An 18,972-nucleotide genomic window follows, 5' to 3' on the forward strand; every position below is an offset into this window, starting at 1 on the left:
ATCAGACTGAATCCTATAACTTTCAGAAATGGTTAATTTTCTCTCTAATGTTTTGATCTTACATTGTGTCATGTTATCCAAGAGCTGTGAATTTTGACATGCTTTTATCAAATGCATAATATGTGTGTATAATATATATGTATAATATGACTATAAAATGATTTCCTGGATTTCTTAATTAACATCTTATTAATTAAATATATCTAAAATTGTTACCATTCTAAACAATATCCAAAAAAATCAGTTTAAGTGAATTTTACTTTTTTGGATATTTTAGTGCTCCCATCATTTAATTTTTTCTTTTTATTTTACCATTTTTAATTAGGAGGTATACATAAATACTCTGGAAGGGAATATCAAGATCTTTGTGATTCTACATTCTTCAAAAACAAATTATTCTTTCAGAAACGGTTTTTACTGGGCCTACCTCACCTTTACCGTCTCCGGGGAATGGGAATGAAACTGCACCTGGATCAGTTACACAGCCAAAGAAAATTCGAGGAATTGGATTTGGAGATATTTTTAAAGAAGGCTCTGTGAAACTTAGAACAAGAACATCTGGTAGTGAAATAGAAGAGAAGAAAACGGAAAAGGTAGTAATAATGAACTTTACTTAGATTAACTGCACTCATTAAGGATTTTTTTTTAAGATTTTATTTATTTATGCATGAGAGACACAGAGAGAGAAGCAGAGACACAGGCAGAGGGAGAAGCAGGCCCCATGCAGGGAGCCTGACGTGGGACTCAGGATCACACCTTGGGCTGAAGGCGGCGCTAAACCGCTGAGCCACCCAGGCTACCCTCATTAAGGATTTTTTTTAACATGTAAAAGTCAGTTTACAACTCTGTTTTATTTCCTTTTTTGAGATTGCTAATAATTGGTTATGAATGAGAAGGCTTAGAAACTGTTTGCAACCATATAGAGATTACTTTAATGTTTTACAAAATGAGAACATTTCCTGGTAAATTTAACGTGAACTCTCGTAATGGAAGCTTTAGAGTTTTTGGTTATCATAGGTAAAAGTAGAAAAGACAATTTTTTTGTTTTGCCTTTTAAAAGCTAAAGTTACTTTTTTTTAAAATTTGAAGTAGGTCTAATGGGTCATTTTAAAATGGATTCATAAATAAATAAATAAATAAATAAATAAATAAATAAATAAATAAATAAAAAAATGGATTCACAATGAAATACTAAGTTAATTCCACTCTACTTAACTTTCCTCCGATTGTCAGCAATGGTGAAATCTGCTAATCTCCCTCTCAAAATGTATGGAAAAAATTATTTTTCATTAGCATTTCACTGGCATTGTGAAATAAATCAAAATGAATGTACCATAAATTAAGACATGTAATAACAGATTTATTTTATTTTTTACCACTTGGTGAGATCCTTATTTATTTATTTTTTCCTTCCAAATTAATAACAGATTTTAAAATAAATGCATTAAGTCTTTGTTTTGGGAGAAAATAGCTGCAGTTTCTACAACATTAATTGCAAAGCTATTGTTTCTGAAGTTCACACCTTAGAGATACAGACGAGTACCTACTTCAGTTAGTAGTTTTTTCCATTGACTTTTGGGTATTGTTTCATTTTAGTTCTCAGTTGTGTCTATATTTAACTCTTAAAAGAGTTTAAAGTATTTGGGTATTTGCTTGCCTAATTCAGCTGTATTTCATTTATAAGATTGTTTTGGTTAGTGAAATACATTCTTAATTTTTCTTCTAAGGTGGTTAGTTTCAACATATTTTTTTCTTTCCCAGCTTGTTACATAGTTTTTCATGTAATAATGTTTTGGATTCAGGAAAGAGAATTTGTACTTTCTACCCTACCCTTTCCTAGATCTGAGACTGTCTGACAATTAGATTATGGGGCTTAATTGATTCTTGGTTTTAAAGGTAAAGATTGGAATTCTTGTGGTTTTTGGAATGGTGCTGTATAGCAATATAACAGCCAGGAATGTTGGAGAACCAGTGTTTGCATTATGATAGACACTAGATAATCTGGGGCTCTTTTCAAACTCTGAAGCTTATGGTTTATATAATAACTTTATTTCATTAATGATTACACTAGTATTCTTTCAAATGTCACTTAAAATGTTCACTACTCAAGAGTTATTAGAGGTGGTCTCAGGGTCACCCTTATATGATGGCATGGTGAGCCTTGCTTTGATCATTGATCTGGGAATGGACAAAGTAGAGAGCACATTTGCTATATTTGTAGGTAACATCAGGTTGGAAGAAATGATGGTTAGAATTGGGGGAGAAATTAAAGGGAGTATCTTAAAAGATAAGCAGAACACAGAGTGATAGGTAGTTGGTACATTTAGATTTTTAAATAATGACAGCTAAGGTCAAATGTAATGTTATTTCTGGGAAGAGAAGTCCAGGAAAACACTAGTATGAAGGACTTAGTCAATTACAATGTAATATTTTCTACTATAGTTATAGGGTTTGTAACATTATCTAGGCTTTTCATTCAGATAGCAACAATGAAGAAATAATACTTTCTTTTCCTTCCCTAGGTCATCCTAAGGAAGTTTATTAGTACTGTTGTTTAAGAGCCACTTTCTGAAGTCAGACTTTTTAGGTTCCAATCTGGGCTCCACTACTAAATTATTGTTACTGTGGGCAGGTTAACTGCTTATTCATCTATGAAAGAAGCGAGTAATAAAGCTTACTTTATTCAGATTGCTTTGAGGATTAGGTTATAATATATGTAAATGTTTAGCTCAGAGATTGGTATTCAGTGCATTTTCAGATGCTATTATTTTTATTTATTTTAGAGGTTTAAAATTAAATCACATTATTATGGGTAGCAAACAATGTGTATTATCCTTAAGATAGGGAGTTTTTAAAATGTGAAGTTCTGAGCTATCATTTAAGTAGCTTTTGTTATCTTTATCTTTTTCATTACAGAGTTTTCAGTTACATTACTAACCTGGCTACAGGTCATTAGAGAAAGCTGCCTAACTGCAAATGGAAATTTTATTTAACAATATTATCTTAATTCTCACCTAAAATATTTGATACCTTCCTTTTCTATTCCAGCCCTTAATTATACAGTCAGTAGGATCCAAAACACAGAGTCTGGATGCAACAAAAACAGACACGGAAAATAAAAGTAAAGGTAGGTTTTTGGATAAAATTTTCATACTGGGAATGAAGCATGCTCAAATATGTTGGATTTTTTTAAGATGTTTGTTAAAACTACTATTTGATCAGAGTATTAGATCCTAGGATATGTAAGCACTACAGGGTCAAAGACTGTAGAGTGCTTTGTTCACCTGTGTATCCCCCTGCAGTTAGAACTGTGCCTAGAACATAGTAAACACCTGGTAACTATTTGAGTGCACAGATTAATGAAATTGTTACTTAATTCAAAGTTTATAGTGTTGACCGAAATTATTAATTCATCTTTAATACTTCTGTATATTTTTTTACACAAAGTGGATGCTTAATAAGTACTGTTTAAAGAATCAATTTATTTAAACTAAGTTATTTACATTCTTTATTTTAGCAAAGGAATATTGTAGAACATTATTTGCCTATGAAGGTACTAATGAAGACGAGCTTTCTTTTAAAGAGGGAGAGATAATTCACTTAATAAGTAAGGTAAGATATTTCTCAGTTTTTCAGTGCATTGATTTATTTTATTCATTCTTAATACTCTTCCTACAATGTGTAAGCTATAGAGGAGCTGGAACTTTGTCTTGTTTCTGTGTCCTGAGAGCCTGGCACATTGTAAGTGCTCAGAAAGGCTTTTTTGAGCAAATTTTTATTGTCTGTCTTTATAATAATTGATATATAGGGGATTATTTTTAACATAATATGTGTTTTTTCTCTAACTCCTCCAGGTTTCTATTCTCACTTCCTGGTTCACCTCATTAAATTTTTTCCCCCATCTAATGTTTGTTGTTTATAATATAAAAAGAAAAAGAGGGATGCCTGGGTGGCTTAGCGGTTGAGTGTCTGTGTTTGGCTCAGGGCGTGATCCCGTGCTCCTGGGATCGAGTCCAACATCAGGCTCCCTGTATGAAGCCTGCTTCTCTCTCTGCCTCTGTCTCTGCCTGCCTCTCTCTCTGTCTCTCATGAATAAATAAAATCTTTAAAAAAAAAGATATTTAGAAGAAAAATAATGAAACAATTTAAATTCCATCATATATAAATATTTATAAAACCATAACTGTGGAAAGTGATACAGCTTTTCAAAGAATGAAGTAGTTTTATAACTTGGGATGGATTATGGCAAAAGAAAAAACCCAGGAATATTTGGGTCTGGGCAGAATCCTGTAACTATTTGTAATAGGAGAAAACTATAAATATTTTGGTTTTGTTATAACACATATAGAATAATTTCTGAAAATTTTCTCCTTGTTTTAAATTGACTTTGTTATAAGTGGTTTAGTGTATGTAATTTTTAGTATCCATACAGTTTTGGACTGATAATATCCAATTTCTCATGGAAGGGGGGATATCTGGAAAGAATTGTAGAATATCTTGTTAAATTTTAAAGCAAATGAATAATGTGATTATTTTTTGGTATATAAAGTGTTAAGAATGTCCAGTAAGATACAGTTTAGAAAGTCATGTTCTCTCTTCATCCTCCTCTCCTACTTTGCTTTTTCCATTCTCTTCTCCTTGTAAACTGAATTTTAAAATTCACTTGACTTATTTTAAAAACGAAACCAATTTTATAAGTACTGCTGGAAGTAATATGTGAGTAATGTTTGCTTTAAGGAGGACTTTATAATCTGTTTAGCCTTTTTTTTCCCCTTGTAAAACCAATGGAATTCAATATTTTCCTATTGTAAACTTTTTTTCTTATTTAAAGATAACCCCTATTATTTTAATCATTCTTCATTTTGCACTATAGGAGACTGGAGAAGCTGGCTGGTGGAAGGGTGAACTTAATGGTAAAGAAGGAGTATTTCCAGATAATTTTGCTATTCAGATACATGAACTGGATAAAGACTTTCCAGTAAGCTTTTACTTTTCAAAAATGGTAATAGTTTAATGAACCTTTTGCTAATATTTCCTTAAAAACAGTTTTTTTTGCATTGTTATTGAATAACTTTATGAGGGGGTTTCCACTTTTTTTTATTGAGGTAAGATTGATTTGAACTGTAGTAAAACAAAATATTTCAGTTCTGTACTTTATTTCTGGTTTTCTTTCCCCACTGACGATTTTGAAAAGTAACCTTAGACTTAATTATTTTATTATAATCAAAAGAAAAAGTCTTCCATACTAGTTAGACAAATTAACATGTGCCTAGAAGAAATTATACTTTCAAAATCTTACTTTAAGCTACTGTTGATTTTACAATATTTCTCTGTCATGAATTTTTGGGAGGGTAAGAAGCAATCTGCCTTCTTATAGGATTTAAGTCCTATATCTCACTTCTGACATAAAGTGAATAAAGTGATGCTGAATCATTCATCAGTGACTTTTTGCTTTTCTGCAACTTGATCCCTTTTTACCCCATAGAAGGATGGACCTCATTGAGGATTGATTGAATGATTGAAGTATAATTGACATACAGTATCCTATTGGTTTTAGGTGCTATAGATCATAGTGATTAGGTATTTTTATACATTACAAATGGTGGGCAGCCCGGGTGGCTCAGCGGTTTAGCGCTGCCTTCAGCCCAGGGCCTGATCCTGGAGACCCGGGATCGAGTCCCACGTCGGGCATCCTGAATGGAGCCTGCTTCTCCCTCTGCCTCTCTCTCTCTCTCTCTCTCTCTTTCTTTCTGTGTGTGTGTGTGTCTGTCATGAATAAATAAAATATTAAACAAAATAAAAATAAAGAAAAATGGCAATATGGGGAATAAGATGATGATCTGATGTATGTGGCTAGTTTGGAAACATCTTAGTGATTTCATGTTTTTTAAATATAGTCTTTATCTAGAAGAATACGGATTTTGTGTGGTTTTTTTTTTTTTAAGAGGGAGGGGAGGGAGAGAGAGATAATCTTTTTTTAAGGTTTGTTTATTTATTTATTTATTTCAGAGTTAGAGTAGAGGGGGCAGAGGGATGGGAGAGGTAGAAAGAATCTGAAGCAGACTTCCCTCTGAATACAGAGCCCCACTCGTAGCTAGATCCCAGTTCCATGAGATCAGGACCTGAGTTGAAACCAAGAGTCTGACACTTAACTGACTGAACCACACAGGTTCCTCCAGGAGAGAGAATATTAAGAATTGGATGCTTAACTGGCTGAGCCACCCAGGTGCCCCAAGTGCTGATTTTGTTTTTAAATCTGTTGATATTCCACTGTTCCTGTAAGAATTGTTTTTTTAATGCTCCTTTATATATCTGTGATGTCATTTGTAACTTCTCCTATTTCATTCTTTGTGTATTTATTTGGGTCCTCTTTTATTTTTGATGATTTTTAACTAGATTTATTGACTTCGCTTACTAGCCTTTCAGTAATCAGTTTTAGTTTCATTGATCTGGTCTGTTGTTTCTTTTTTATCTATTTTGTTTATATCTGTTCTGTTGTTGTTTTTCTACTAACTTTGCATGGTGGTTTTTTTTTTTTTCCTAGTTCCTTTAGGTGTAAATTTAGGTTGTTTTTTTGGGAATTTTTTTATTTCTTGAGGTGGGCTCTGTATTGCTACAAACTTGCTTGTTAGAATTGCTTTTTCTGTGTTCCTAGATTTGGAAAGTTATGTTTCAATTTTCATTTATCTCAACATTTTTTTTTTTGTTTTCTCTTTGATTTCTTTGTTGACCCATGATTGTTTAGTAGCATTGTTTAGTTTCTCCGTGTTTGTGTTTTTTTTTTCCAGTTTTCTTGCAATTAATTTCTAATTTTATACTGTTGGGGCTGGAAAAGATACCTTTAATGATTTCAGTATTCTGGAATATTTTGAGATTTATTTCATTGTGGCCTAACATCTGGAGACTGTTCATGTGCACTTGAAAAGAAAGTGTTCTCTGTAGTTTATGAGTTTTATAACCTATTTAGTATGATGAGTATTGCTACATAAGCTTTTTTTTTTGTTTCCATTTGCATGAAATATCTTTTCCATCCCTTTACCTTCAGTCTGTGTGTCTTTAGATCTGAAGTCAGTCTTTGTAGGCAGCGTATAGATGGGTCTTGGTTTTCTTTTTATCCATTCATCCAGTGTCTTTTATTGGAACATTTAATTTACATTTAAAGTAATTGTTTATAGGTATGTACTTCTTGCCATTTTAATTGTTTTCTGTTTGTTTTTGTAGTTTTTCTCTGTTCATTTCTTTTCTTCCCTTCGTTTGTGGTTTGATAGTTTCCTTATATGTTATATTTGGACTTCTTTCTCTTTATTTTTTGTGTTTCTTCTCTAGGCTTTTAGTTTGTAGTTATTTTGAGGTTTCTGTGTATTGACATATATATATATATATATTATATATATCAGTCTATTTTAATCCAATATTTGCTTTAGGTTAAATGTATTTATAGAAATAACCTTTTACCCTCCACCTGATCCATGTTTTAACGTTTTGATGTTTCACTTTACATCTTTTTATTTTGTGTGTCCCTTAAGTACTTACTATAGTTATAGTTAATTTTACTGTTTTTGTTTTTTAATTTTTATACTGCTTAAGTGACTGATTTACTGCCTTTACTATATATTTACTTTCATCAGTGAGATTTTTTCTTTCATATATTTGTTTTATTTGTAGTTATGGTCTTTTTTTTTTCTGCTTAAGGAAGACTCTTTAAGATTTCTTGTAAGATTTTTAGTAGTGATGAACATCTTTAGTTTTTGCTTGTCTGGGAAACTCTCTCTTTTCTTCAGTTGTGAATAATTTTGCCTTGTAAAGTATTCTTGATTGTGGGCTTTGTCTTTCAGGTCTTTAAATATATCCTGTCACTCTCTTCTTGAAACAGAAGTTTCTGCTGAAAAATTAGCTGATATCTTATGGAGTTTCACTTATATGTGACTGTTTCTCTTTTGCTACCTTTAAGATTTTATCTTTAAGTTTTACCATTTTAATTATGATATATATTTGTGTGACTCTCTTTGGTTTCATCTTGTTTGGAATTCTCTTTTCTTCCTGGACATGGATGTCTTTCATTTACTAGATTAAGAACATTTGTAGCCATTATTTCTTCATACAGATTTTGTTTCTTTTTTTCTCCATATGAAATCCCTATAATTTGAATGTTAGTACACTTAATGTTATTTCTGAGGTCTCTTAACCTATGTCATTTTTTAAAATTCTTTATTCTTTTGCTATTCTGATTGGGTGATTTTCAGTATTCTTTCTGCATTGGAGTGATCCATTCTTCTTTATCCTCTAATCTCTTGTTGATGCCCTCTGATACCAGTTATTGAAATTTTCAGCTCTGTGACGGACCTTCCTTCCTTCACATGGAGCAGGGGTGTAGGAGGGACAGAGGGAAAGAATCTAAAGCAGGCTTACTGCCCAATGCAGAGCCTGACAGAAGGCTTGATCTCATGACCCTGAGATCGTGCCCTGAGCTTCGCTCAAAACTTGTATGCTTAACTGACTGAGTCATCCAGGCACCCCTTTTTGATACTTTCTTATATATCCTACCTGTATAAGTTTGTTTTTTGTTTTTTTTTGTTTTTGTTTTTGTTTTGTTTTGTTTTCTGTATTCCTTCATTCTCCCTAGTTCGGTGAGCATCTTCATGACCATTACTTTGAACTGTTTATCAAGTAAACTACTTATCTGTCTTAGGTTTTTTTTTCTGAGGTTTTATCTTGTTCTCTTGTTTTGAACATCTGTCTCCTTATATTGTTTGTCTTTGTGTTTGTATTTATATATTTGGTGGAATAGCTACCTCTTGGTCTTGAAAGAATGGCCTTATGTAGGAATGTCCCCTTTGTTGACTGTGTGTATCAGGCGGATTTGGCTGGGCAGCTCGATCTGGAGTAAACATGGGTTGGGGGTGCTTTGGGGCTTGCTATACCAGGGCACTTTGGCAGGATGGCTGGGGCTAGAGTTAGCCTGGGCTCCTTGGTGGATGACTTGAGCAGCTGTAGGCATTAGAGGGATTCCAGTATACTCTGTGCCAGGGCAATGCTGGTGGGAGAACTTGAACTGCTCCCTGCAGGCCTGAGCTAGAGCTTCCAAGTCTACCTTACCGTGATGGCTAGAGCTGGGGGACCACCTTTGTGGGCATCTGAAATTGTTTTGGGCTTAGGGCCCCAGACTTGCTGGGCAGTCTTAGCAAGCCAGCTAAGGGTGCCTAGATTCTTCTCATTAGTACTGTCAAGTGTGGGTATGGGGAACTTGCAGGCATCTTTGACCTTGGTAAGAGTTCGAACAGTTCCTTCATTTGGCAGACTCTCTAGAGTTAGTAAATGGATTTTCTCCACTTATAGTCTAGTAGCCGTTTAAATTACTGTTTTGTTTCTGTGCCCCAGGGCAGGTGAGTCTGCTTCAGACCCTCAGTGATATCCCTCCCTACTGCAGATTCTTGCATTTGGGACGTGGTTTGTGTTGTTACCTTGTCTGCTACTGTTCTCTGTGTGGTCCCTCTGTTGTTTGTTGTCCAGAAGCTATTCAGTCCACCCTCACTTTTTCATGAGGAAAGGCTCTATATGTAGGTGTAGATTTATTGTGTCCATGGGAGGAGTTCAGTTCAGTCTTCCTATGCCTTCATCTTGGACTGCATCCTCTTTGCTACTTTTGTAATTGAATCAGAGAGCAGACACCCAGAGCAAGACAGTCTACCATATTTTGTTTAAGCCAATGTAGAAATTTCTAACCTTTGCGTAAGTAAATTATTAGAGGTTACTCTATGGGTTAATGCTGTCTGAGGCCTTTCTTTAGCTAGATTTCATTTAGTATTTATTCAGCCTTCAGAGTGCTTTATTTTTGTACACAATGAACAAATTATTTGGGGGGATTTTATTCAGTCTTTATAAAGCATTGACTATCAGTTATTTTTAATTTGCACATTCACATGCTTAGAAATGTCTCAAGTTTCTTAAGTCATTAAATTAAGTTTTAAAAATGAATGAATGCTGGGATGCCTGAGTGGTTTAGTCAGTTAAGTGTCTGACTTTTGGTTTCAGCTCAGGTGATGATCTCAGGATTGTAAGATCCAGCCCTGTGTGGGGCTCCATGTTAGCTGTGGAGTCTAAGATTCTCTCTCTCCCTCTACCCTACTTCAACCCTACTCTTTCTTTAAAAAAAAAAATAAATAAATAAAAATGCTTAAAACCCAAGAAATTTGAATGAATTGAGGAAAAACAGACCTTTTCATTTTTTTAAAGGTTTTATTTATTTGTGTGCCCATGCAAATGGGGGAGGGAGAGGGATAAGCAGACTCCACTCTGAGTTTGGAGCCCTAGGTGGGGCTCAGTTTCACGACCCTGATATCCTGATGCACGTGTACCGCAGACCTTTTCTTTAAATCTTCTCTTTGAGAGTTCCAAAGAATTGAGTTTATAAGCTGGATATATTTATTAGGTACTCTTTTTTTCTTTAATTCGGTCTTGCTCTCTTCCTTTTCCTGCCACCTCTCCTTGCCTCCAGTACTCAGTTGTTAAAGAGAGGTAAAATTGTGCCTAGGAATCTTAAAGTAAGGGAGGCAGTAGTGAATATTTTTGATCATCATTAAGATATTTTGGGGTTTATCAAACTCACTCGAATGAGCTTTGACATATTTGAATTTTGATCAAGAAGGTATTTGTTCTAATAGAATATTTTTTTGTCAGTGCCTTTTGGTTGTTAAGACTTTACTGTTTTATAATTTTTGGTAGGGATGAGATGAGGACAACTATTCCTACAATTTAGATTGTTAATGATCAGAATTTATGTTAAGTATAAATATGTAACATGTAAGTGTTCAATGTATCTTCACCATTGTTATTTTAATAGAAACCAAAGAAACCACCACCTCCTGCTAAAGGTCCAGGTATGTAAGAAACACATTATTCAGTTTGCTGTTTTTCATATTTTTAAGTTATAAAATGGTGAAATTTGTTTTAAGTATAAACTACTCATTAATATTAGCAAAAATCATATATGGTTAATATGTATCAATTTCAGAAATAAATGGGGCAGCCTGGGTGGCTCAGTGGTTTAGCGCCACCTTGGGCCCAGATTGTGATCCTGGAGACCCAGGATCCAGTCCCACGTCGGGCTCCCTGCAGGGAGCCTGCTTCTTCCTCTGTCTCTCTTGCTGTGTCTCTCATGAATAAATAAATAAAATGTTTTTTAAAAAAAATTTCAGAAATAAATGAAAACGATGTGTTCATATGTATTAATGTTAGTATTTTTAAAGTATAAACTATAAAAGGATCTTAAAAATAATTTGGATGCTTTAGTTAAAACTTGTCATTTCTAATTAAGAAAATCGACAAAGTTTAAATGTATTTAGATAGAATACTTAATATACTCACCTAGCCAATTAATTATTCTGCCTTTTTACATTAAATCCATATATTAGGGACGCCTGGGTGGCTCAGTGGTGAGCACCTCCCTTCGGATCAAGGGCATGATCCTGGAGTCCTGGGATAGAGTCCCACATCGGGCTCCCTGCTTGGAGCCTGCTTCTCTCTCTGCCTATGTCTCTGCCTCTCTTTCTGTGTGTGTCTCTTATGAGTAAATAAATAAAATCTAAAAAAAAAAAAAAAAGTATATATATATGTGTGTATATATATATATGTGTGTGTGTATATATATATGTGTGTATATATATATATAAAGAAACCCATATATTAATGTCTCATTTAAATACTAATTTGTATTTTTCAGAGAGTGTGCTAAGGGTTATAAGCAAACTAGAAGAGTTTTTATTTTTTTTAAGCAGTTGCAAATATTATGGTATTTTTTTTATGGTATTCTTAGAAGAGTTTTCCAGAATTAGTTTTATAATCTGGATCTTTGTCTCTTTCTGTAAATTTTAGCCCCTAATTTCTGATTTTTACAAATGAAATACAATTATTTTTCTTGAAAGATTTGTTTTAAAATAATACAAATCCTTCCCTGCTCCCAGGCTTTCAGCTTTGTATTCGCTGACCTAATCCCAGAACGAATAAAGCATAAGTTAAAAGTCATTTTTATAGAAGTAGGCATTGAAGGCTTTTTAGTAACTAGTCATTTGGGGGCTTTTAAAATTTAACTAAAGTTAAATAAAATAAAAAATTGAATTCCACCATCATAGTAGTAACATTTCAAGTCTTCATACTCAATATTAGCACCAAAATAGAGTATTTCCATCACTGTGGAAAGTTCTACTGGAGAGTGGTGTTGTGGAGGATATGAACACCTTCATTTGACAGAGAAGGAACTGAGACTACAAAGTAATAGCGTGGTAGGTGTAGGATTAGATATTTAGCCAACTGATTTTGGTACATTGTTCCTCTGTTAAGCCATCTTTTCCTCTGATTTTTTTTTATTTTTATTTATTTTTATTTTTTAAATATTTTATTTATTTATTCATGAGAGACACAGAGAGAGAGAGAGAGAAAGAGAAAGAGGTAGAGACACAGGCAGAGGGAGAAGCAGGTTCCATGCAGGGAGCCTCATGTGGAACTTGATCCCAGGATCAGGCCCTGGACTGAAGGTGGCGCTAAACTGCTGAGCCACCTGGGCTGCCCACTCTGATGTTATCTTTAAACTAACCTTTACTGGGGGCAGCCCAGGTGGCTCAGCGGTTTAGCGCTTGCCTTTGGTCTATGGTATGATCCTGGAGACCTGGGATCAAATCCCACATCGGGCTCCCTGCATGGAGCCTGCTTCTCCCTCTCTGCCTGTGTCTCTGCCTCTCTCTCTCTGTGTCTCTCGTGAATAAATAAATAAAATCTTTAAAAAAATAAATAAATAAACTAACCTTTACTGTTTTAATAGAATTATCTTTGTGCTTTGAGACTATTATTTTTAAATACTAACTTTGTTTTTTTCCCTAGCTCCAAAACCTGAGCTAATAGCTACAGAGAAGAAGTATTTTCCTATAAAGCCAGAAGAAAAAGGTGAGACTAATTCTTCCACTTTCAGAAAAATAATTCTTTCTTTTGTTGTCATTGTAAACAATGAACTTTCTCCACACTGAATGATTTTTAACAGCCATTTGGTATTAAGCAACATTTGGAGTTTTCTGGGAGGAATTAGTTTGTCAAGATTGATAGGAAATTGAGATTTTTCTCAAACTGTTATTGATTTACATTCATTAAAAAGTTCTGTCATTACTTCAGCAGGAATGTAGTGTTTCATTATAGCTGTTTCAAGTAATGTAGAAGAAAACTAAGTATTAAATACTTATACTTAATTTTTTTGGAGTCCGAATTAAATTAAAATTTTTTGGGGGGTGAGTTCTAACCTCAAAAACATGGACATCATTTGTTAGGTGTTATCTAATTTTCACTGCCTGTATTTGTCATATAAACTTGGAAAGTTATTCCAAGGTACACATGTATTTTGTTAAAAACATCATTTTGTTTTGTTATTAACTTGGAGAAAATAAGTACTTCTCTTCATGCAGAAGGATCTGAAGTGAGTTCTATCTAGTATATTAGGTTATATATAGAGTTGATCCTTGAGCAGCATGGATTTGAACTGCAGAGGTCCACTTGTACATGAATTTTTCCCCCTAAGTATGATACAGCACTGTAAATGTATTTTTCTTATGATTTTATTATTGACCTTTTATTTAAAAAATAACCTTTTCTTTAGCTTACTGTATTAGAGGATATAATACACATAATATACAATACATGTGTTAATTCACTATGTTATTGGTAAGGCCTTCTAGCTAACAGTAGGCTTTCAGTTAAGTTTTTGGGGAGTCAGAAGTTATATTCAAATTTTCAACTGTGTGGGAGATTGGTGCCCCTAACTCCCTGTGTTTTTCAAGGGTCAGCTGTATAAACAATAACTTGAACATGGTCCTAGAGTGCTTCTGTTTCTGCTGCCAGTATTGTTTCTGCCTATCCTTGCGTGTGGTCTACAGTGTTCCCTTATTCTCTTAACTGATTTCTCTCACTTTAGTCCCTTGTCTGCCTTATATTTCATATTGTTGCCAGGTTCATTTTTTTTAATAAACTATTTTTTTAAAACAGTTTTAGATTGACAACAAAATCGAGCAGAAAGTATAGACAGTTGCTGTATATTACTTGCCCCACACATGTACTGTGTCCCCCACTATCAACATCCTGAACCAGAACGGACCTCCACTGACATATCATCACCCGGAGTCCATAGTTTATATTAGGGTTCATTTCTGGTATTGTATATTTTATGAGTTTGGACCAATCAATAATTTGACCAATGTGTAATGTAATATCTTACAAAATATGTCTTACTGCTGTTAAGAATTTTCTTTGCACTGTCATTTCATTCTTCCCTTCCCTCAGCCCCTGGCAACCATTGATCTTTTATTATCTCCCTAGTGTTGCCTTTCTCAGAATGTCGTATGGTTGGAATCATGCAGTATATAGCTTATGCGCTTTGTAGTATGTATTTAAACTTGCTCCATGTCTTCATGACTTAATAGCTGATTTCTCTTTAGTGCTGAGTAATAGTCCATTGACTATAGTGCAGTTTATCCAGATTCACCTTTTGAAGGACATCCTGGTTGTTTCCAAACTTTGTTAGGTACGAATAAAGCTACTTACTAGAAATAAACATCCTTGCCCAGGTATTTGGTGTACATATATATTTAGTTCACCTGGGTAATTAACCAAGGAGTCTGATTGCTGGGATTAAGAGGATATTGTGTAAGAAACTTTCAAATTGTATTCCACATTGTGCCATTTTGCATTCTCATCAACAGTGAATGAGAACTCCTGTGTTCCTTATCCTGACCAGCTTTTGGTGTTTTTGGGAACTGAACCCCAAATTACAACTTTGTATCATCTTTTTCTTCCATTTACTAAATAGAGTAATCATACTCTTTTCCCTATGTCATGTATGTTCATAACTTTCTCTCTCTCTCAATATCTGTGCCCAGCATAGGTTATATTCTTTTTTCTGTACATTTGAGAACTTTTTGTTTTACAAAAACCATTTGTGCTTCAAAATATTTCTTAACCTCAGATGTAATATGGTTATTGTTAGGTCCAAATCTTGGATCAGTTTATTTGTATCTTTTGTACTTGAAAGACATTCTATAAAGATATGTGGAACCAAATGTAGGAACTCTTACAGTGGCTTTAATACGTACATTATGATACTCCTTTATAGTCTCTTCCATCAAGAAGGTAGGAGTTTTGTGAAAATTTAGTAGTAACTTCCCATATTCCCTGAAATCAGTCAGGTGATCTTATAAACAAGATAAAGGGTGATGATGCATTTTTATTTCATTTATCTGCTCAAAATTCTGGCCGAGGTAATAAGGACTGAATTTGCCTTCCTGAGTTAATACAACTAGAAAACTGAACAAAATACATGAAATAGTGGTTTCAGATATTGGATAACAGCATAGGACTGTTCTCATTGAAGGAGCTTCTCACTGAACCAGTAAGGCAAGCCCTAAAATTACCCTAGCTTATTGTCTAGAAGCAGTTTACTGTCAGCAGAAAGGAGGAAGTCCAACAGAGCCCAGTTTTCATGCAGAATTGAGGAAACAGGAGATAGGAGTTTGGGGAGTCCAAGGTGGCTGTGCCAGAATGGAGGGAATTGTGCAGAGAGCACTCTGAAGTCTGTAGGGTTTACCATGAGGCTTTGGCTGAGTGCTGTCAGTTACACATGTAAGAAAGGAAACTTCCATAGCTAGAGAAATAACTGCTGGAAAGCATTTGGTGAAGCAACTTCTGGAACTCAAGAATAGTTCATGTTCCCACAAGCCACAGCGGAAAGACTTCATAAGGCATAGGTAGAACCTATAAAATATTATATTACCTTAGGCTAAAGGCTTCTTTGCAGGTACTTTGGAAGCAGATTGAACTAATCCCAGAACAGAACTCAGTACAGTTTGAAAGAGTATGACAAAATCTAGCAGCCAAGCATGTAAAATACACAGTTCATTATCTGATTAAAAAAATTACCAGACATGGAGAAAAGTCAGGATAATAGCAGCCTGTAATTAGAAGAAGAATTAGTCAATTTAAACAGCCCAGAAATGACAAGAGATGATGGAAATAGCAAAGACATTAAAACAGCTATTATAATTATATTTGATGTATTGAAGACAGTAGAAGAAAACACAAGCATGATGGTGAGAGAAATGGAAAATATAAAAAGACCCAAATAGAACTTATGCAGATGAGTTAATACAGTATTGGAAATGAAAAATATTACATGGAATTACCAGCTTATTGGAGACTGTAGAATGAAACATTAGTGAACTGGAAGACACAGCAATAGAAACTATCTGAAACATACTAGAGGGGCAACTGGCTGGTTTAGTCAGTAGAACATGCAACTCTTGATCTCAGAGTCATGAGTTCAAGCCCTGTGATGGGTGTGGAATCTACTTTAAAAAATACTAGGAAAAAAAAATGAATAGAACTTAGTAACTTGTGACAATATCAAGTCATTTTTTTTTCTTTTTTCTTTTTCTAAGTAGGCTCCACACTCAGCATGGAGCCTCAGGGCTTGACCTCATGACCCTGAGATCAAGACCTGAACTGAGGTAGGTCAAGAGTCAGGCACTTAATCAATTGAGCCACCTACATGCCTTGTTGAGTAGTTTTATATATGTGTAATTGGAGTCCCTGAATCAATGGAGAGAGAATGAGGCAGAAAAAAATATTTGAGGAAATAATAGTTGAAAAATCTTCAGACTTGTTGGAAACTGTAAGCCCACAAATCCAAGAAGCTCATTGAACTCAAAGCAGAAGAAACATAAAAGATGTTTCCATCTAATGGAACATCAAAATGAGTTCAATGAAAAGCTATGATAAAAAGAAAAGCATAAAGTCTAAAAGAAAATAATTCTCTACTAGCAAAAATACCTTTCAGGAAATGCAGGCAAAATACTCATTGCCAGCAGATCTGTATATACTATACAGAAAATGTTAGAAGTACTTTTGGGCAGAAGGGAAAATAATGTTATATGGGCATTTAGATAAATAGAAAGTATTAAAGAATACCAGAAATGGTAAATGTATAAGTAAATATAAAAGACATTTTTTAAAAAAAAATGTTAAATCTTGTCAATAACATCAAAACTCTTCATTGGAAAGATTTAAAGCTTTTATAATAAGTGTTGGTTTCAATGTGTGCAGATATAAGAATTTTTTAATCAGTGATATAGGATAAATATAAAATGAGGGAAACAATTCTTAATATTTTCAAAATGTTCTCATTAATCTGGCATGCCTAAATCTGGTTCAAAGAATAGAAGCAACATTAGTGCTTTGCCTAAGTAAGCTTTGGACATGTGCATTGGGAGAGAGAACTAGTAGCAATCTGAGTGTTAAATATTGATATAAAGTCTTTCTTTTTAAATAAAATTAAACATAAAGTTCTACCCTTGTTCTACCATTAACAGAGGGAACTTGTTCAAACTATGGCAAGGGCCAATTTTAGGAGCCTTAAGCCTTCTGAGAGGAAATACAGTGTATTCCACCAGTATGCATGTTCATGACTTTTATCTCTGTTAAAATCTTAATTCTACAGAAGATATACTTTGAAAAGCTCTGCTGTGTTAGGGAGGTGGGAAAAGAGGAGCTACTAGAAAACTTGAACCTGATTACCCAACTATCGTTGACTTTTAAGTGATTCCCCCTTGTCTCATGGGATACGTTTCAAATCTTAAGAATGGAGTTTAAATCTTGACTGTTTACTCCCTGCCTCAGGCCATCATGTAGATTTTCTCAAACCTGCTTAGCAATTTCCTGCCCCCTATTTTCTCAGAGGTACCTGAATGCTGGCCGTTTTGTACTTCATTAGAAGAATAATATCAACACTTGGGAGCACAAGCTTTTCACCTGCTTTTTGGAAAAAGTCTTGGACATACTTTTCAGTAACCCACTTCTTTCTCAGTGACTTGTTGTTTTCTTGGTATGAAATATGTACGAAAGGAAGGGAGCAGCTGATGTTTTGGAATGCCATATAGAAAAGCATATGAATGTGTAGGAGAGAATGTAATGAAAGTTCTATTAGGCTTATAAATCATTTAAGTGGGTATCTTTATGTAGATGTTCTCTCTCATGGTCCCAATCATATCCGTAGGAAGGGTGTAATGAGCTGCTAAAGCCCAACCTGGCTTAACACTTTTACTGGTAGAGGCAGTGAATCTGTATTCACTTGCTTGGGGAACATTGTTTTTTTCCAGAGTTCCTATATCTGCAGGTGTAAAAGACAGAATTTATCTTATTTTTCAGTTGATTCATAAGCAGAACATAACCAGATGGTACACACTTCCAGACAGGAACTAAAAACCAACATATTAATAATGGTAATTGTTTCCTAATTAACAGAATGGGAAGGGAGAGTTGTGCTGTTAGTTGTTCCTTTTGAGGTTTTCTTGTCTCTGTATTTGGCATTAAAGGGGACAAGTTATTGTTGCTAGGAAAACATAGTTACATGCTAGGAATTCACTGCTAATACATGGAACTACAGATTTTAAGGATCTAGTTGGTTGATTTTTGGGACTTTCAACCCCAGTAAATTGAATTGTGAATCTTACCCTGTCTTCTTAATAAGGTCATACTTTACTGACTGTAAGATTTTGTCTCTTGCAGAAGGTTGTACGATTGCTGCTGGTTCCCACACAGAGGTCCAATAGCATCATTAATTCATTTGCTCAATTACTGTTTTTTTTTCCCACATTTTTGAGAGAGATTTTTGCCTTACATTGAAGTCTAAGCTGGCAAAGTAGGTTTTGGTACATAATTCAACATATTACCTGAAATGGAAGTTTTGAGGTGTCTTTACATTTTTGCTCAGGAGGGTTCTCTTCTTCCTATGAGCCAGTAAAAGGAATGCAGAGTAAAAATACAATGCAATTGAAATGTAATCAAAAGGTATAGATTTTCCAACTGATATGCTAGTTATGGATGTTCTGTATTTTTCATATTATAGAGTGATTTGGGAATCAGTATTCAAAATACACTTAAATTATT

At 34.3% G+C, this 18,972-nt stretch overlaps 1 protein-coding gene across 3 annotated transcripts in view; it reads left to right on the forward strand.

Moving 5' to 3' along the window:
* LOC112641699 (CD2 associated protein) overlaps positions 1-18,972 on the forward strand; it is a 144,532-nt gene that overhangs the window by 91,555 nt on the left and 34,005 nt on the right. For all 3 annotated transcript variants that reach the window (XM_049092144.1, XM_025418976.3, XM_049092145.1), the window contains 6 exons: positions 406-593; positions 3,049-3,127; positions 3,518-3,612; positions 4,874-4,978; positions 10,841-10,877; positions 12,874-12,936. In XM_049092144.1, coding sequence (XP_048948101.1) covers positions 406-593; positions 3,049-3,127; positions 3,518-3,612; positions 4,874-4,978; positions 10,841-10,877; positions 12,874-12,936 — 567 coding nt within the window. The remainder of the gene's footprint in view (positions 1-405; positions 594-3,048; positions 3,128-3,517; positions 3,613-4,873; positions 4,979-10,840; positions 10,878-12,873; positions 12,937-18,972) is intronic.

The sequence above is a fragment of the Canis lupus genome, chromosome 12 (assembly GCF_003254725.2).
Source record: "Canis lupus dingo isolate Sandy chromosome 12, ASM325472v2, whole genome shotgun sequence".
NCBI classification, from domain to species: Eukaryota; Metazoa; Chordata; class Mammalia; order Carnivora; family Canidae; genus Canis; species Canis lupus.